General features: G+C 43.1%; 1 protein-coding gene across 2 annotated transcripts in view; it reads right to left on the bottom strand.

The window, feature by feature from the left end:
- The window catches only part of PLCB1 (phospholipase C beta 1), an 887760-nt gene that overhangs the window by 235221 nt on the left and 631399 nt on the right, over positions 1–21140 (bottom strand). For both annotated transcript variants that reach the window (XM_068232505.1, XM_068232506.1), the window contains 2 exons: positions 18891–18973; positions 1026–1110 (listed from right to left, as the gene is read on the bottom strand). In XM_068232505.1, the coding sequence (XP_068088606.1) occupies positions 1026–1110; positions 18891–18973 (168 nt within the window). The remainder of the gene's footprint in view (positions 1–1025; positions 1111–18890; positions 18974–21140) is intronic.

The raw sequence follows: 21140 nt of genomic DNA, 5'->3' as shown, positions 1-21140 counted from the left end.
CCCCGAGCTGAGCTCGTGATTATGGCCTAGGAGGTTAAGTCCGAGCAGGGTGGGCATGGCTACCCTAGCTTGGTGCATACATAACATAAAGTAGGCAGATTTTGACAAGGATGAGCAATAATTTGGGCCCCGGGGAAAGTCCCTAGTAGAATATTGGCAAAAATACTGATATCCTACTACTGGTATTGGGCTCTATGTAATTACGAATAACCGATATTTAATTATTGCCTAACCTTACCCATTCTCACTTCAACCCTCCCCTCTATCAATGGCCAACCCTAACCTACCCCTTTTTGCTGCAATCTCTGCTGATATAAGCATTGCCTTTGGCACTAAATTTGCCCTCTGCCGATATCTGCACTGCCTAATTACAATAATTATTGACTACCAGCTGCATCCAAATTACCACCTGGACGCAGGCATAGCTGCAGTCTATGGGGGCACCAATTTTCCTACAGCCAAGGCCAGATTTCCCATAAGGCACTGTAGGCACGTGCCTACAGGCGTCCGATGATGAAAAGGTGGCTTAATCCCCTCCCCTAGCGCCTCCCTCCTTCCTTATGCAGAGTCTCAAGTTGATCGTAATTGAGATTACTCACCCAGCTCTCTGCATTCCACTGATGAGATCTCCCTTCAGTCGGGGCACCTCTAACAACTTAGCATTAGGTAGCCAGAGGTACCCTCAGTATTAAGGGATACCTGTAGCTACCTATGATGGGCAAGGGAAGTAAGGGAGAAGTGACATCTGGAACATCCAGCACACTTGCAGTGCGGTTCAGCGGGGGTTCGTAGGTTCATGGAGGGTGAAGTCTAGGGTTCCAGGACATCTGTGCCTATAGGCTCCTATGATGTAAATCCAGGCCTGCCTGAGGCGCCGCCAGCACAGAAATGACCCGCTTGGGATTTTGACACTAGATAGGAACTGCACTGTGAATTCTCTGGCATCCTACACCTTGAATTGGACCCGATTTTACAAAAACAGCCCAGTGATATTGTATTACAATGTGCACCACACACAGTCTTACAGGATGCTTCTCCAGTGGCTCAGTCAGAAGTCCATCCCCAAAGATTTGCTTGCAGTATTCGGCCATCTTTGCCTGTTGTTTTGGCCTGTAAAACATGAGGGATCAGATTGAGATAAAATAGAGATTTTCTCTCGACATAATAAACACTGACAAAGGTTAAAGATGAACTGTAGTGACAATAACATAATGAATAAAATTGCTTATTTTTTTCAATAATTTATAAATTATTTAGTCAGAGCTTGCCCATTGTAAAATTCTTCCTCAGCCCGTTTTACACTCGAAAATCATTCTAAATACATAAAAAAAACGCAAACCAAAAATCTGCAAAATGCACAAACATCACTAAACTGCCAAGGGCCCTTTCACACTAGTGCGGTGGGGTGTGGAAAATTGCCGAACTGCTACTGCAGTCTAATGAAACCCCATGGGGAAGTTCATACTTCCCATGTTGCGGTACGCTGCGCTGGAAGTGCCTAATCTAACGCTAACGCAGAACCAAGTTACCATGCGGGACCTGCGGCGATCTGCGCGCCTGGAAGTCATGTTAGTCTCTGACGACGTAGGGTTTTTTAAACAGCCGATGACGCGACATCACAGCGCACATGCGCGGAAGCGTACTTTAACAATACACTTCCGCATATTTGAAGCAGTATGAACGCACGTCACTTCCTGCTTGGCTGGTGGACAGACAGGGAAGACCATGTACTAACTAGGTGTTCCCTAAAGGCATGTTTTTGGCAGTGTGATGCCAGTTTGCACTGTGAAACCGGCCTCACAAAAATTCCTACAAAATAGACTTTAATAATTGTGAATTCAATTTCGTACATGCGGTAAATCACATGTAGAATTTCCAATGACAAGTGTGAGCGGCCCGCGACTGCGCGAGGCTTTTAAATAGTACTGTAACAGGGAACAGTTTCATCCAGCTGTATTTCTGCTTACCAACAAGTTCCTGCATCAAGGCAGGAAGCTCATCTAAGCTGAACCAAACATTCTTGTTTCACAAATCTGAATTAGATGTTTACATGAACAAAAACACACACATTTTGGGGCATAGTGAGACTTTTTAATAATCACACATATGGTTGAAGGTTAAGATGTATAGTAACCTATACATCAAAGCCTGACCCATGTGAGCGCGGGGTTTGAGTTTTTAGTTTCAAAAGGTTTTGTTTTTTACATTTTGCCAAAATATACTCAAAAGCACATTTTCAGATGGTCCTAATCTGATTAGGACCATTCCCAAACATATCTTGCTTGTAATATTTCCTATTAGTACATGCTGTATATGTTTCTTTGTTAGGGTATTAAATAACGGCTGTTTTAAATTCCTTCAATTCTTCTTAGAATCTGGTTATAATCGTATGTACTCGGGTTGTAATAAGCTGCTGTATTATGTACTTCAGTGGTGAACATTGTGTGTTATATTAATCTATGCATAGAGAACTAGAGGTCATCAGGCTTACCACCTAAGGGGAAGCATCTTAGGATCATTTAAAGTGGTAGGAAGCTCAGGATTTCTTCTTTGCTCTAACAGCAAAAAGTTTTGTTACTGACAACATTTAGAACACAGCTTCATTGCCGAACGCTTACTCCTATTCAAAGTTAGCCAATAAATGGTATCATCGTAAATTCAAAACTTCTTGCTTTTACTGACAACTAACACAGTACAACATTCTACTGCTTCTTCTTCACTCTAAAAGATTCTTTACAGCAAAAAAGGTACTACCAGAAAAACTACTGATAGCAGAGCAGCATTTAAACAGTTAAACACAGCACTTTCTTCTTTAGTGGGAAGCTTAGCCCCATTGGCAAACTTGAGGAGGTGATTACAATAGTAGCCGATAAGAAAATAAACAGGACAATATAAATACTGCTAGCAGTGACTGCAAGCCAAACATGTACACAGAAGACACGTTCTCACTGGATACCCTGTAATATATAAATACAGCAGCTATGCAATAAATTACAATGGCAGCTTGCAGTGCAGATAAATTGTACTTTAGGAACTTGACAATAATACTTGTGCACAAAAGCAAATATGATAACTGTATGGGTACAAAAAGGTGGAAAACATGTTATTACTGAATGTTATGTCAGAGTTTAATCCCTCTTTAAGAAGGTAGTTATGAATATTATTCAAATACAGTAAACTATTTAACCACTGTGTCGTCCTTGACGTATAAAAACGTCAAGGAGGACAGGAGCGCTCCCGCACGCTCCCGCGGCCGATCGCGCGCGTGCACGCGCACTCCCGGCCACGGATTCGGTAGCCCAGGAATCAATGTATCGGGCTATGGTGTCGATCACTGATTCCTCTCCCCCGCTGAAAAAGCGACAGCTTCTCTCGGAAGCTACGCTTTTTCTGAAGCTATGTCCCTCTAAGCGTACATTGTACGCTTAGAGTGACGTCATGTAAACAAAATCGAGATTGCCATCTTGTGGCCAAAAAGTAAAACTACAAGTAAAAGTAAAAAAACATTACAATACACAAATATTTTCCCAAATAAAACACTATTTGTATCCCACCCTCCCAAAAATGCCCACATAAAATGTTTAATAAAAAAAACAAAAACATTACTATAAAAAAAACAACACATAAATATTTACCTAAGGGTCTAAACTTTTTAAATATCTATGTAAAGATGAAATATTTCTCTCTTTTTTTTTTTATAAGCTTGTAAATAGTGATGGATGCAAAACAGAAAAAATGCTCTTTTATTTCCAAATAAAATATTGTTGCGATACATTGTGATAGGGACATAATTTAAACGGTGAAATAACCGTGACAAATGGGCAACTACAATACGTGGGTTTTAATTATGGAGGCATGTCTTATTTTAAAACTATAATGGCCGAAAACTGACAAATAATGAATTTTTTCATTTTTTTTCTTATTCTTACTGTTAAAATGCATTTACAGTAAGGTAGCTCTTAGCAAAATGTACCCCCCAAAGAAAGCCTAATTGGTGGCGGAAAAAACAAGATATAGATCAGTTCATTGTGATAAGTAGTGATAAAATTGCAATTTATGTCCGCAACCCTTGCAAATGTAAATACAACAACTAGCGTGCTAGGGCTCAAATATAAAATGTAAAGGGAAAAAGAAAGCCCATATATACAGCACCACTGGAAACGGTACAAAAAAGTTTATTCCAATATACTGACATATAATAATAAATGACACAATGAGATTCAAAGAATCAAATAAAACCAATTAAAATGCGACCAAATCCATATCCTGCTGAGGAAATATCATATAACACAATACTGTAAATGATAGCAGGATATGGATTTGGTCGCATTTTAATTGGTTTTATTTGAGTCTTTGAATCTCTTTGAATCTCATTGTGTCATTTATTATTATATGTCAGTATATTGGAATAAACTTTTTTGTACGATAAGTAGTGATAAAGTTATAGGCTAATGAATGGGAGGTGAACATTGCTCGGATGCATAAAGTGAAAACGACTGAGAGCTTAAGTGGTTAAAGAATCTGAAAGCAATCTACAACCATAACCTGATGAAGTGTGGGTGAACCCACACAAAACACATTGTTTATCGATATAAATAAAACCACTAAACCAGTAACATTAGTTACCTACTCTTTTTATTTTTAACTTACTTTGCATGCACTTGCTACCAATGCAACACGGCTCTTGGTAAAAATGACCTGCCGTTACAGCTATCACATATCTACATGACACCTCCTTGGGCGATCCACTATCCTAGCAGGACAAGGACTACAGAGCAAAGAGCATGGTCACAAGCCACAAGTGTGAGAAATGCGGCTTCTGGCTGCCTTCTCACCATAGCATCCCTACAGAACCAGGCTAGACCTGCCCATTTGGCTTTGTGCCACATTTGACCACACTGTGAACCATTAGTATGCTGGTGCGTGTGCAACGGCTCTTCGTAAACATTGTCTGCCGTTACAGCTATCACAAAGCTACATAACATTTCCTTGGGAGATCCACCATCCACTAGAACTTCAAAGCATATGAACTCTTTCTTCTTTCTGCGATATACCTCTTGAACTCCCTCCATGCCTTCCCACCTGCAGCGCCTACTCCCCTCACTTTCTTCCCCCCCTTAAAGGGGAACTTCAGCCTAAACAAACATACTGTCATTAAGTTACATTAGTTATGTTAATTAAAATAGATAAGTAATATAATCTCTTAGGCTACTTTCCCACCAAGACGGTGCGTTTTAGGGGATGTTATGGTCGCATAACGTGCCCCTAACGCAACGCATGGTGGTGTTGAAGTTGGACGTCAGATTGAGCTGCGTTATGCAGCTCTCAAAGCAGCCGCTCCAGGTTAGTGATAGGAAGTCCGGATCTTTTTAAGGATTCGGATCATTTGAATCGGATCATTGAAAAGATTCGGATCTTTGAACCAAATTATTTGAATCATTTTACTAGGGAAGCAGACTGGGGGTGAAATGACTAGCAGGACAGGACTTTCCCTGCACTGTACATTCTGTATGTTACTGTTTCTTCCAGACTGACATCCACTGTGAACCAAATCTTTCATTGTGATGATCCGGATGAATCGACTCACAAAAAAGATCCGGATCAAATGGATCCTCTTGAGTTCATGATCCGGACAACACTACAGTCCCACCACAGTCACCACAGTGCTGTGAATATTAATTAGCCATGTGGCTGGCTCGGAGGAGGAGGGGAAACCTCCTCCTCCAACATTACTGAGCATGTACATACAGTCTAACGTGGCTTAGCCTGGTATAACGTACCGCATGCAGCACTTTGTTTAAACGTGCTGTGTTACTATGTAACGCAACGTGTACACTGTGAACAGCACATTGATTTTACAGTGCTGTGAGTTGGGCTGCGTTACTGGCTGCTGTAACGTGGGACTTTAACGTCCCACTGTGAAACCAGCCTTAGAGAGAACGGGCAAATGTTTGTGATTTCATGGGGGCAGCCATCTTTTTGGTGGAAAGGAGGTGACAGGGAGCATGAGACACAGTTCCAACTGTCCTGTGTCCTGATCATCCCTACCAGCTGTGTGCGCTAGGCTTCAAATCTTAAATTCAATATTTGAAAAAAAAAATTGCACCAAAACAGGAGAACAACAACATCAGAAATCCCATCATGCTTTGCACAGCATCAGGGGAAAAATGCCCGGGCAGTTTTCTTTTGTGCAGCTAAAAATGAGGTTTGGGGAAGAAAAACAAAGTTCTGATGCTGTGAAACTGTTAAAGAAACACCAAGCATTTTCAGTGCTGCTGAGTAGAATTTTAGTCTGGAGGTTCACTTTAAGGCTGCGACCACTGAACCAATTAGACTGTCTAGCGGAAACATCCCTTTCGTACTGTATCTTGCTGTCACTGCTGTACTTTTTGATTGTTATACTATCTATATTCCTGTTTCTACTCAGAGCTATTAAGTACCAAACCCAATTCCGGGCATGACCCAGTCGTGCTCGGTGAATAAATGTTTTTCTGATTCTGAAATACTGCCAACAAGTATAAACTAGGGCACATCCATGACCCTTACTGACACTAAGCATAAACTAAGGCACATGACCCGTCTGCACGCCACACAATGTCCTGAGGATTCATTCTTTTTCCTCACAAAATCAGAATATTACTCTAAATGATCCTGAACATTCCATTATCTTCCTTTCCGACAGAATTAAAGCCTCAGCAAATTTTATTTTCCCCCAAATGCAGAAAAAGTATGAGACCAGAATAAAATGTTGATGAGTTTCATCCTGTCATGTCAGACACAGAACAGGCCATTTGCGATGAGATGATCCTCCCTCGGGCCCCATAATCTCTAGTCCAGAGGAGTGTGAGTGCTACATAGGAGATGACACTGTTTGGCTTGAGGTACTGGAAACATGTGTCTGACTGCCGAAGCCTTCCCGCCGACCACGCAGCACTCTGAGGTAGGCAGCTGCACAAAGTCATTCTGACAAATTCCTCTAGGGGACGTCTGATTATTCAGAGCTGTGAAACTGACTTCCTGGGAGGGTACAGATGCATCTGGCTAATTGTGCAATGGCTAAGAGACTCTTAGTGAGCCCTCCAGTCCTCTCCTGCTTCCTCTTGAGTTCACTGTCCTCCTGGAAGAGTGACTGAAATGCGCCAAGCCTCTCAGGAGGAACAAATGCAGGAAGTAACCTAGTTTATTCTGGCAGCATTCAACCCCACAGAACTAATATTCATGCACAAACAGGTCGTCCCATCGGGGAGCAAGAGAACAGATGGGTGATCGTTAGATTAGAAAATCCAAATAAAATATTCAGTTCATTCAGGTTATTTAATAAGCCTGAGAGGAAAAAGCGAAGGCAGTAAATGGCATCAATCAACCAGAGTTCATCTTTCTGTCTTTCTGGCTACTGGAAAATAGAGTCTGGTTGCCACAGAGTGCTCTTTGCAATGTCTTGTTGAATAAACCTAACACTAAAGTATTTACTAACTGGGAAAAGGATATCAAAAATGGGTCATGAACAAATTATCTGTGCATCCAATTAGTAATAAAATAAAAAATACTTAACCACTTCATCCCTAAGGGTTTTTCCCCTTATGGACCAGAGCAAATTTTTTATTGTTTTGTTCATTCACCAATAACTTTATCACTACTTATCACAACTAAATTATCTATATCTTGTTTTGTTTTTCGCCACCTGGGGTGGTACGTTTTGCTAAGAATTATTTTATTCTAAATGTATTTTAACGACAATAATAAGAAAAAAAAAGAAAAAATATTTCTCAGTTTTCGGCCATTATAGTTTTAAAATAAAACGTGCTATTGTGGATAAAACCCACACATTTTATTTGCCCATTTGTCCCAGTTATTACAACATTTAAAATATGTCCCTAGTGCAATGTATGGCGACAATATTTTATTTAGCAATAAAGGTGTATTTTTTTCAGTTTTGCATCCGTCATTAATTACAAGCCCTTGCTTGCAAAAATAACAGTAATATACCCTCATGACATATAAATGGAAAAAAGCTGAGTCCCTAAGGCAGGGATCCCCAACCTGTGGTCCGCGGCCCACTGGTGGTCCGCAGGACATTTCCAGTTGGGCCGCGGGACTGTCCTCTTGTCTGCCCGCCCCGCCCCCTCCGCGGCCGCCGCTCCGTTGCCTCTGGCGGCCGCGTGGTCTCTTATATTCTCCCTTCTCTCTCTTCCCACTGTGTGTCACAACAGCGCGCCCTGCGGCTGCTGTGATAGAGAGGGAGGAAAACAGGAGAGAAAGAGCGGCTTCCTGTAGCGGCGCACCGTTACTATAGGAACCGCTCTCACCTTCCTGCTTCCTCCCTCTCTATCACAGCAGCCGTAGGGCGCGCTGTTACTCACACGCTGGGAAGAGAGAGAAAGGGGAATAAGAGAGACCGCTGGCCAAGGTAACTGCAGCGGGGGGGGGGAGGAGGTGTGTGCTGCTATACTGGGGCACTATACTTGCTATACTGGGGCACTATACTTGCTATACTGGGGCACTATACTTGCTATACTGGGGCACTATACTTGCTATACTGGGGCACTATACTTGCTATACTGGGGCACTATACTTGCTATACTGGGGCACTATACTGGGGCACTATACTAGCTATACTGGGGCAGTATACTTGCTATACTGGGCACTATACTAGGCGTAGTGGGCACTATACTGGCTGTACTGGGGCATACTAGCTATACTGGGGCACTATACTAGCTATACTGGGGCATACTAGCTATACTGGGGCACTATACTAGCTATACTGGGGCATACTAGCTATACTGGGGCATACTAGCTATACTGAGGCACTATACTTGCTATACTGGGCACTATACTGGCTGTACTGGGGCTTTACTAGCTATACTGGGCACTATACTGGCTGTACTGGGGCTTTACTAGCTATACTGGGGCACTATACTAGCTATACTGGGGCATACTAGCTATACTGGGGCATACTAGCTATACTGGGGCACTACCTACCCATACTGGGCACTATACTAGCTACACTGGGCACTATATTAGCTTTACTGGGCACTCTACTAGCTATACTGGGGTAACTGTACTAGCCATACTGGGGCAACCAAACTCCCTATACTGAGGCAACTATGCTAGCTATGACCCCCCCCCCCCCCCCCCGGTAACCCGCTGTGCACGACACTGTCCCCAAGTCCCCCCCCCGGGCCCCGGAGAAAAATTTGGTCAGAAAGTGGTCCCCGGGCCGGAAAAGGTTGGCGACCCCTGCCCTAAGGTATAATTTATGTAAATGTCATTTTTTTATATATACAAATGCGAGGCGTAGATATACCGTCATAAGTATCAAAATAAATAGTTAACCAGTTGAAGCTCTATGACCTTAAAATAAGTCACTGCACTCTCTTCCCTACAAAATCCTAGATAGCACTGTTTAGTTATCTCTGAGCTGATAAAAATGCTATACAGTTGTGTAACAGAATTAAAACAAAGCACTCTCTGATTCCCTAGGGAATTCAATGGCAAGCCTAATGAATTAAGAAGTGCAAAACTAAACATTTTAGGATCAGACAAATATAACAATTAGGTAGTGTATACAATGTGGTACTAATACATTATCAAAACAAAAGAACTGTTTGAATAAACAGGAGAGATAGACAAATAAAATGTGTGTGTAATATACAACAGGACTGTTTACATTAAAGCTATAATGTATGAAAGTGGATAAATTGTGTATTTTTTCACTTTTTACCCTATTTTCATTTTAAAATGCATAGAAAATAAGGTAATTACTGAAAACAACTATGAGCCACAAAAAGCCTAATTTGTCTTGAAAAAAACAATATATAGATCACTTAGTGGTGATAGTTATTGCTAAAGTTATTGCCAAAGTAATCAGAACTGAGCTGAACTGTGAAAATGACCAGGGACGCGAAGTGTTTAAACTAAAACTCAAAATTATTTTTTTTCCCCTAAAAACATTAAACACAGCAAAAAACGAATAAAGAGCACATAAAAAGACCAGTATAATGTCAGGTAATTAATAACATTTCCCTCTTCAGGAAAAATTATTAGATTGTCTTGTAATTAAGTAATTACTGTGCAAACAACGTAGAAACTTCTCTAGACATCGGCCGAGGTAGGTCTTAGGGTTAGGAATCGGCAGAGGGAGGTCTTAGGGTTAGGTATCGGTAATGGGAGGTCTTAGGGTTAGGCATCGGCAGAGGGAGGTCTTAAGGTTAGGCATTGGTAGAGGGAGGTGTTAGGGCTCTTTTCCACTATGAAATGCAATCGCATTTCAATTTCCACCATGCGATTGCGATTGAGCTACTATACTCATTATAGTACAGCTCAATCGCATACAAAACACGGCAGGACAGCGATTGCGCTTTGACCAAAATTGCATCGCAATCGGATACCACTAATGGAAATTGCTGCTGCAGTTTCCATTAGTTTAATGTACCTTGCGATTTGCAATCAGAATCAAATCGGAAATCGCAGGCTAGTGGAAAAAGGCCCTTAGGGTTAGGCATTAGTAAAGGGTGGTCTTAGGGCTAGGCATTGGTAGAGGGAGGGTTCTGTGTGAGAGTTGGGTTAAGTTAAACCATAGTAAAATATCGGCAGAGATTACCGATATTTTACTATTGGAATTAAGTAGTAGAATACAGTATCTGTAATTTTACCAATATTGTTCTAGTGACAGTACCCCATGAACTTTTTTCCAGGCACCTTTTTTACATACATACATACATACATATATATATATATATATATATATTGTGATATTCAGGGGATCTGGGATCAAGTTTCACATAGTTTAGGCAGCCATAAAGTTGAAAAAACAACAGTTTTGTTTATTCTTGCAACACAAGTTAGGCATCCGCCAGAAAAACAGAAAATAAAGTGCAGCTTCACTCAGCCAACAAAACTATGCAGTTCATTGTTCAATTCAACATAAGGGAAAAGTCCATCTTTCTTCAGCAACCCAAACTTAAAAGTCTTTGCAAGAAACACAGTTCAATTTCTGACACACCTCAGTATTTCTTTTCTTTTTAGCAAGAGGGTTACCTTCCTTGTAACACTGGGAAGTCCAGCCAGGAGCTCTGATCCACACACACACTGTCTGCAGCCTGCACAGCTCATCAGCAATGCACACCTGCTCAGGAAAATCACACACTCCTTTCCCAGAGCTCCTTGCAGATATTGCTTCCTGCAATAGGTTAACCCCTGCTGTACTGGCATTAATTTTATCAAGGCTATCTCCAGACAAGCCCTGGGGTGGAATGGAAGAGCCTGCCCAACCATTTCCCTTCCATTCCAGAGTCCGGGCCCTAACAAATGAAAGAACATGCAACCCTGGGTTGCAAACTACCCCGGACTCCTTCCCCAACTGCCTGTCTAAAGGGAGCCAAAACCAAAAATAGGGGAAATGTATCTTCCGTCCAGGACCCATCCCTGGAGTCCTGTACAATATATATATATATATATACGTGTGTGTGTGTGCTTTGAATAGTTGTATCCATTAACCTCTTGACGACCAGCTAACGCCGATCGGCGTAAACTGGTCGTCTGCGGGTTACCATGGCCTTTCCATGTCAGTTCACGGAGGGTGTCTCCGTGAACGATCGGCTCTCCGGCAAAATGTAAACACGCGGGGAAGAAATCCCCGCTGTTTACATCATACAGCGCTGCTGCGCAGCAGCGCCGTAGGGCAGATCGGCGATCCCCGGCCTCTAATTGGCCGGGGATCGCCGGCATCTGATAGGCGGAAGCCTATCCTTCAATGCGCAGGACGGAACTCCGTCCTGCGCATTACGGAGAGAGGGAGGGAGGTAAGGAGGCAGAGGGCGGAAATGGCTGCGGAGGGGGGCTTTGAGGAGCCCCCCCCCCCGCAAAACGCAGATGGCCAGCGGCGATCAGACCCCCGCGGCAGGACATCCCCCTAGTGGGGAAAAAAGGGGGGAAGTCTGATCGCCCTGGCATAATACTGATCTGTGCTGTGGGCTGGAGAGCCCACGCAGCACAGATCAGCCAATACAGCCCTGGTCGGCAAGTGGTTAACAAACTGTCCCCCTATCATACTGTGGATGTCCTTGGCAGGTTGTGCCATTATGAATTGTTATATATAGAATGCTTGGTGGGCCAAATGTAAAACTTGCACTGAGGCCTAAAGCTCCTTAGCTACGCCACTGCCTTCTCTGTGGGTCAGACTAGAGAGACAATGTGGTAAATATTAAAAGATTTTGCAGCTAATAAACTTAAAAGCTCAAAAAACTTTTTCAAAACTCAACATACTTTTTTATATTTATTGTCTAAGCTCATGAAACTATTCAGAGTTCTCTTTTAATACCTTTCTGTTCTGTTTTCTTTTTGTTCTTTGCCCGAGAAAACTGACATATGGCATTTCAATGCAGTTGGCAGGTTGATTAAGCTCATGCTCACAAACAAAACATCAAACATCTCTGAATTCTAAATATAATCACAAAAATGCCTCAGAATGCCAGCTTGGGCTGTGATCTAATTCTCCGAGTTTAGTACTGGTAAATTATATTCACCATTTCGCCCTTTTGTCTTATAAATGTAACATTTCTGACTTCTGTGACTTTTGGTTATTTTATTCATTCATCGGATCGGTCCTCAGTCACGTCATGGTGACCGAGACTGCTGAGAGTGGAGATTTGCCTGTAAGATCCCCTTCTTTGAAGAATGTACTTTGTTCTAATCAGTCATAACCTTTTCATTTCTGCTCTCTCAGAGACAAAATGTCACAGATAGCAGAACATGAAACGGACACACGTGCCTTGCAATGGCATATATACGGAACTCGCTCAATCCATTCACTCATGTACAGTGACGCTGGAAGGCTCGGTATGAGCATACCTCAAAAAAGGGCGCTGACATTTTAAGATAATGCCTATAATACATTTTTTATCGTCTCTTCATCTTTATCGAAGATAGAATAATAAATACGTTAAAAGAGCGGTATTAAAAAGGGGCGTAGTAAAACATTGGTAAATATTACCAATATCTTACCGTAACTGAACCTAATCCTACTCTCACACAGAACCCTCTCCTGGTGGTGCCTAAAGCTGGTAGTGCCTAACCCTAAGACTCCCCCCTCCCCCCGGTGGTGCCTAAACCTAAGAGCCCCCTGGTGGTGCCTAAACCTAAGACCACCCTGGTGGTGCCTAACCCTAAAACTCCCTTCCTGACTCCTAAACCTAAAACCCCCTTTGTCCGCTGCAAATAACATTAATACAAAAAGCTATACAGATAATATATTTCAAATTACATAAATTACAATTGTCAAAATGAATTTCAAAACAATATTTTTCAAAACACTAGTTCTGAAAACGAAAAATTTTGGTTGGATGGCTCGGCGCCAGCTATTTATCGGGTGTTCACATTTCTTCTTTGGCTCCCAATAGCCAATGTTTTACACTAGTGCCCATGTGGTGCCCATAGTCCATTAGCCCTAGGCGCCAACATTTCCTGATTCCCTGGTATGATCAACTGTCACACAGAGCCATTCATACAAATGGAGAATGAGTATGCATAGTGAACTGTGTGCCATCCCTCTTTTTTTCTTAAAAATTGAAATAACTTTATTTGTCTGCTGCCACCATCCCAGTAACACTGACATGTTTCAACTGCAAAGCAACTTCCGCTTACTTCTTAGCACTCTATCAAGATTAGGGATTACTGTTAACTAGTGAAAGCAATGAGATGAAAATATTTCGGACTTCATGTTTGAATTGTGTACATTTTTATGCAAATATAGGTAGCTTGAAGATGGACCAATCAAGTCCCACCCAGGTTTAAATTGATTGGTCCATTTTCAAGCTGCATATATTGAAACAAAAAATGTACAATGTACTCAGCAATATTTGCATCTCATTGATCATCGCTACTGTTGATGTGTTCGTGTACTTCAAATTTGGAACCGTGTTCTGAATTCTTTTGATCAGAATCTACATGTGAGCAGCGTCAAGGGGTATTAAAGAGAACCCGAGGTGGGTTTAAAGAATGTTATCTGCATACAGAGGCTGGATCTGCCTATACAGCCCAGCCTCCGTTGCTATCCCAAACCTCACTAAGGACCCCCTGCACTCTGCAATCCCTCATAAATCACAGCCGTGCTGTGAGGCTGTGTTTACATCTGTAGTGTCAGTCTCAGCTGCTCCCCCGCCTCTTGCAAAGCTCCGGTACCTGCCCCCGTCCCTACCCTCCAATCAGCAGGGAGGGAAGGGATGCAGGCGGGAACTGGAGTTCTGCAGGAGGCGGGGAGAGCAGCAGACTGACCCTATAGAGATAAACACAGCCAGCTCTGACAAGCTGTTTGTCAGCAGCGTGGCTGTGATTTATGAGGGATTGCACAGTGCAGGGGGAGCTTAGGGGGGTTTGGGATAGCAACAGAGGCTGGGCTGTATAGGTAGATCAAGCCTCTGTATGCAGATAATATTCTTCAAACCCACCTGGGGTTCTCTTTTACGCCCCTCTAGCATGACCAGGAAATGCGGGCGAGCGGTGTCGGCGGTCTGTATAGCGCTAATGGAGCAGTGGGATTCCAAAGACGGATGGGTACCGCGTGGTGGTTGATATAGTACAGGTAATGTATAAATGCACACACAGGAGGCACATTTTTACACTAGGGGGCAGCGGTGAGGCAGCGAACTCGGACGATTCCAGAGAGATCTGATGTTGAAATCAATCAGGAATCAGCCTATGGTGTATGGGCAGCCGACATATCTCTCTCTAATCGGATCTGATTTGAGAGAGATATTTGTCTCTTGGTTGAATATGCCCATCATCGCTAGATCGATGGCTACCTTCAAACGAGCTAAAACCGTTTGTTTTTACTACTATTCACGATTGTTTTCTAATCAAATGTGACAAGTTTCACCAAACTGATTTGTGAGATTCTTGAGGACTGATTGGAGGTCCAACATGTTGTGAAACTGTCATCCTTATTTAGGATATATAAAGCCACAGGAAGCATCAGGAACGATGGGGCACTGATCAAAAGACCGAATCAACTGGAAGATGAATCCCACTTTAAGTAGAGCTGAACTCTTGTACAGGATAGAAGAAAAACATAGATACATGTACCCTGTATGTATTTAGAGAGTTTGCCTGTCTAATTCCCCCATCTGAACTTCAACTCTGGCACAGGACAGAAGGAACTCAAAGAGAAATGCACCCTGAATGTATTTAGTGAGTTTAGCCAGTGTAATTCCCCCTCATCTGTGGCTAATCACAAGTGTAATTTGATCTCTCAGCTGTGTCAGCTCAGGAATCTCTTCTGCCGCGGCAGAGCTAATTGGTAAACACAGAATGTTAACACTTGGGCCTCGATTCACAAAGCGGTGATAACCCAGTTATCACGCCTAAAAGACTTTAGGCGTGATGACCTTTTCACCACTGAGTTATCACCGATTTTTCCTGCTCTTCGCGCGAAGTTACCGCGCGTAAGCGCGTTCGCGCGTACGCGCGTGAGAGCGCGCGCAAAGTCCCATAGGGCTTAATGGGAGCTTCGCGCGAAGCGTCGGGTGTTGCGCGCGCGCGTACGCGCGTACGCGCGTACGCGCGGCAACTTCGCGCGAGTTTCTACTTATCATGCCTAAAGTGACTTTAGGCGTGATAAGGGCCTTTTCACCACGGTGCTAACACTTTGCACCGCTTGGTGAATCGAGCCCTTTGTCTGCTTCCATGAAAGCAGAAAGTAGACACACTGCAGATTTGTTGCAGGATTTGTATCAGCTGTAACAAAGAAATGTTTTACTTTAAAGGTTATTATGCTGTTGCTTATTGTTTAGAGCAGAGAGGAAATTCCGAGTTCAGGTCAGCTTTAACATTGGGAAAACGAAACATATGGTAATGTGAACCTTTTGTGGTTCCTAATGAAGAGTGTGAGTGGAAGGAATAGGGCCAGGAGCTGGAGTGTGGAGGGCCCCCACATGATAGGATAGCCGACTCCACTACTCACAAGGTTAAGGGGAATAGGAGGAGTTGGATTCCAGGCTTTGGTTGTGGACGGGTGGGGGCAGAGGGTAGTTTATATAAGGAAGGGGCAGGGCCAGGGCCTGCAGCGAGCTAGAGGAGAAAGCTCCCTCCCGCCCTCGTTTGTTGTTTTTCTACAGGTTGTAATTTTCTTGTCATTGTAGCCGGAAGGGTAGGGGCTCCGGAGGTTGGTACTATTTGTGGGGGGATTTGCCGCGGGGCAAATTCCTGCGTGTTACGGATCATCGGGAGTGGCGATTATGTGGGCACGCAGTTATCCACGAGCCGGCAAACCCGTCTGGGGGCCGGTTACAAGGCTGCATGCGAGGTATATGGTCTTTTGGTGTCCAGGCGGTACCTCCGGACCCCTAGCCTCAGCTCTCTGAGAATTTTGTACTGTTGATGTGTTTTTCTAACAATATGTGTTCTTCGGTTTTAAAATAAAAATGGGCTGCTTTTGCCTACAAATTAATCCAATGCCAAGTAGTCCGTGTGATCGTTTTGCTCTGTTGAGGTTAATTGGTTGGGGCGGGGTTTTTGAGGAATGGGGGAATAGGCTCTACCACTATCAAGCTCTAAATACCTGGGATATATTACCAATGAATGAAATGAGGTTACCAGGAAAAAATCCAGTCACATAGGAGCTCTGCTAACGAAGCTATTTTAGCCTGCAACACCTTCTATGATCACACCTCCTGTCAAAGGAAGTGAGAAGGTGATATATATAATCATTATTCGCCCAGTTGTCACCTACGCCAATGACACCTGGCCTCTGGCAAAGAGCGACAAAGAGGCCTTTGCCTGATGGGAGTGCAAAGTGTTGAGAAAATTCAACAGACCTGTACAGAAAAATGGTATATAGCTTATTCAAACTAATGCTGAGCTTTATCAGCCATACTAAGATCTTCCTATTACCGCTAGGGCAATAATAAAAGTCTTCTGTCAGGTATTCAATAGAAGAGAAAAGCAGACCCGCACATCCAATGCAAATTCAATTTATTCCACCATTAAAAATCATACAGTTACAGTACCGTTATGCTGGAGAAGGATACAAGTCAGTGAGGGACTGGTCTACAGCTGTTTCACGCTAGTAGTGTGTGACGCGTCATAATGACATCTGTTGGGCGTTTTGGGGGGGCTGTAGGGGTCGCAGCATGAGGGGAGAGCTTGGTAGCATGTCGGTGGGGAGGGGCCTCACCTCGGGCTCTCCCCTCTGCGCTCCCCTCCTGCCTCTATGTAAGCGTTAGCAGCTATAATTACCTCCATCCACCACGGGAGGTTGCCGATCTGCAAGGGCTTCACATTACTTCCTGTTAAAACAGGAAGTACTGTGAAAGTAATGTTAAGCCCTTGCAGATCGGCGACCTCCGGTGGTGAATGGAGGTAATTATAGCTGCCGCCGCTGCTGCTGATACTTGCATAGAAGCAGGAGGGGAGCGCAGAGGGGAGAGCCCGAGGTGAGGGAGGGGGGGACCGCCCCCTCTCTCCACCGACGTGCTACCAAGCTCTCCCCTCATGCTGCGACCCCTACAGCCCCCCTAAAACGGCCACGAGCGGGCCCCAGGGTGTGTGGGGGAGGCCTGCTCAAATTCTTGCAGGAGGGCCCGGGGACTTCTAGTTACGTCCCTGGCTCTCACTGCATGAGGCTGCAATTAGACAACAACCCACCTCCCTTTAGCCCTCACTATTTTTAAACATGACCCAGATGAAGGCTGACATGTTTTATTATCTAATAGCAGACAATTCAAGGTTACTGGATCAGTTATCATGTCCATTATCATATTACTAGTGACCTTAGCCTGTTTAAAAAACTGGATAGGTCTGTCACAGCTTATCCGCGGCGCGCACGCCCCTCCTGGCCCCCCGCCGCGTCATTCTCCCAGCTCTCCTCAGTGTCTCTGTGTCCCTCCCTGCACATGCGCACTGCAAAAACACACACACACAGGTACATGGGACGTAGAGACACTTGCGTTTTATTAGGTAGGATGTCATGTCCAATGTACGTGCTTTGCGGTGCCTGTAGTAAATCCCAACTATATGGGCTTGATTCACAAAAGGGTGCTAAGTGTTAGCATCCAGTGAAAAGCCACTTTGCATGTGCTAACTAGGGTGCTAAGTAGTTAGCACATGCAAACTACTTAGCGCCCTAGTTAGCATGTGCAAACTACTTAGCACCCTAGTTAGCACGGTGCTAAGTAGTAGTTTGCTGTGCTAACTACGGTGCTAAGTTTGCATGTGCTAACTACTTAGCACCCTAGTTAGCACGTTCAAAGCTTTTAGGTGTGCTAACTATGTTAGCACCCTTTTGTAAATCAAGCCCCATGTGTTCACATCAACAGAAGTATATACTTCATACAATTAAAGGAAACCTGAAGTGAGAGGGATAAGGAGGCTGCCATTAGGGATGGTTGGAATTTCCCATTTCCGCTTACGTGGAAATTCCGATTTTCCGTTTTTCTGTTTTTTCAATTTCTGATTTTCTGTTTTTCAGTTTTTTCAATTTCTGATTTTCAAGGAGTATTTCATTAGTCATTTTTGCATCAGAGAATGTAAAAAAAAAAAATGCAATAACCGGAAATCGGAAAAACAGAAATCGGAAAAACGAAAAATCAGTCTTGTAATTGGTCTAAAATTAAAATGTAGCAGAAAAATGTTCCTCTAATTGGTCCCATGCTTCCAAGTTATGTGACTGGGGTAAAATTACAGAGCTGCGGTAAATCGGATTGTCAATTCCAAATTTAAATTCCGCAGAATCCGAATGAACTGCCATATTTATTTCCTTTTAAACAATACCAGTTCCCTGGCTGTCCTGCTGATCTCTTTGGCTGCAGTAAAATGAATGAAATATGTCAGCCTACATTTCCCTCTGGCTTCAGGTTCCCTTTAAAAATGAAATACGCCAGACAAGGTTTGTTACTTACGAGTCCACGTGATTTTCAAAAGACAGAAGAATTGGATATGGCGAGGTCTTAAATGCGCACTCAGCGATAGCTTCTATAACTTCCTAAAATTAAAATCACAGTTTAAAATACTATTCGACAAGCCCAATTAACTTTTAAAAGCAGTACTCTGCTTTAAAACATAACAGCATAACTAGGAATGCAATTTAATCCAATTATTTATTCATAACATTCAGGAAAACAAAGCTCAGCTTGCTGAAAATGTTATACCGTGTGTGCTTGAATATCTGTGCACTATTTGGTAGTGGTCAGTTGCATAATACACATTAAGAGTGTGAACTGTAATAGTGATCTTCACAGCCATTAACCACTTTGCATCCAGACCAGGCCCGGATTTACATATAGGCACAGCTGTCCTGGCACCCTAGACTTTGCCCTCCATGAACCTACAAACCCCCACTGAGCTGCACCACAAGTATGCTGGCTGGCCCAGCTGTCACTTCTCCATTACTCCTCTTGCCCGTCATAGGTAGCTACAGGTGCCACTTATATTATGTAGCCAGAGCTATTCAAAATATTAAGTGGCTAGAGGTGCTCTCAAGTATTAGGTAGCTATCAGTGCCCCCAACTAAAGGGAGACCTGGTCAGTGGAATGCTGAAACCCAGGTGAGTAACCTCTCATTTACACTCCACTTGAGACTCTGCATAGTTAAGGCAGGAGAGAGGGAGGCAATCAGGGAGGGGAGTAAGCCGCCTTTTTCATCATCAGGCGCCTGTAGGCACGTGCCTACAGTGCCTTTTGGTAAATCCGGCCCTGATCCAGACCTTGTTCCCCCTGATGGACCAGAGCAGTTTTGACATTTTAGCTATGTCCCTATTAAATCAGCAACGTTATCCCTACTTATGACACCTAAATTAAATATATATATTTTTTGGAAGACTAACTAGGCTTTCATTGTATAGCATTTTTTCCATCAACATTTTTTTTCTATGAATTTTAATAGGAAAAATAGGGGAAAAAACACATTATTTCTCAGTTTTAATAATTCCAGTTTAAAAATAAAAAGCGCTATCACGAAGACTACTATGATGCTTAATAAAAAAGAAGGGGGGTTGTCTGTACCCAATTTATATAGATACTATCAAGCTTCTCAGCTAGCCTTTATCCCAACAATCTATTCTGGCCCACATACCCCTTATTGGGTAAATCTGGAAAATGACTGTATGGCACCTCTAACCTGGAAGGGTATTTTATGGGATCGAAACTGGAATAGTTCCATGATTAAACAACTATCACCTTTTATCTATCACACAATAATTACTTGGAAGAGAGTTCGATTTAAGTATCAGCTGCAGTCTAATCTGTCCCAACTAGTTGAAATCTTTCACAATCCTGAGTTTCTGGACGGGCAAACTGGCTTAAATTTCCGTTGGTGGGCCAGAAATAATTTAGTAACCTTAAAGCAGCTGTTACATAATGGCAAGATTCCTTTGGCAATTCCATCTTCAGAAATGTTTAGGACTCTCCAACTGCACCACTACCTGACATCACTGGCTAGAATAGGCCAGATGTTCCAATATCCTCCCTTGAATCCATCTGTATGGAAGACCCCTTGCGTAAAGGTATACTGTCCCTCCTTTACTCTATCGTGAATGCTAAACCTCAGGATTCTAAACTTTCACTTCAACACTTCAATTGGGAAGGAGACTTGCAAAAGATCTTAGAAATTGAACAATGCACACAATGTCTCGACACTCTTTTTTTTTAAAGGGAAGTCTCTATGTCACGGATATGGAGGTTTCCCTTCGGCTCCTTCATAGGACCTATACGGTCCTGGAGAGAATCCATCGTATCTATGCGGATAAATCAGAGTTCTGTTTCAGGGGATGTACAGACATAGGTTCTCTGTATCACATATGGTGGTCCTGTCCGGTGGTGGCCTCCATTTGGCAAAAGCTAATTCGTAAACTAAAAAATATCTTATTGATTCACTTAGTACAGGACCCAGCTGTATTTCTACTAGGCTGGCAACCAGAACACACTACTTTTGCGCAACACAAGGTCATCCAATTTGCTATGAATACAGCCAAAACATATATTGCTTCACAATGGCGATAAACCACTTTATCTTTTGCCAGAGTGCTTTCCCGGTTGCATATTACTATGCTAAATGAGAAAATAAAGGCGAACCTGCTTGACAGAACTGATCATTTTAAAAGAGTCTGGCTCGCCTGGATAAAGAATGCATCCTTCTCCAGGTATAAGAAGCC

The sequence above is a fragment of the Hyperolius riggenbachi genome, chromosome 4, assembly GCF_040937935.1.
Source record: "Hyperolius riggenbachi isolate aHypRig1 chromosome 4, aHypRig1.pri, whole genome shotgun sequence".
NCBI lineage: Eukaryota > Metazoa > Chordata > Amphibia > Anura > Hyperoliidae > Hyperolius > Hyperolius riggenbachi.
This window is presented reverse-complemented; position numbering and strand designations above follow the sequence as displayed.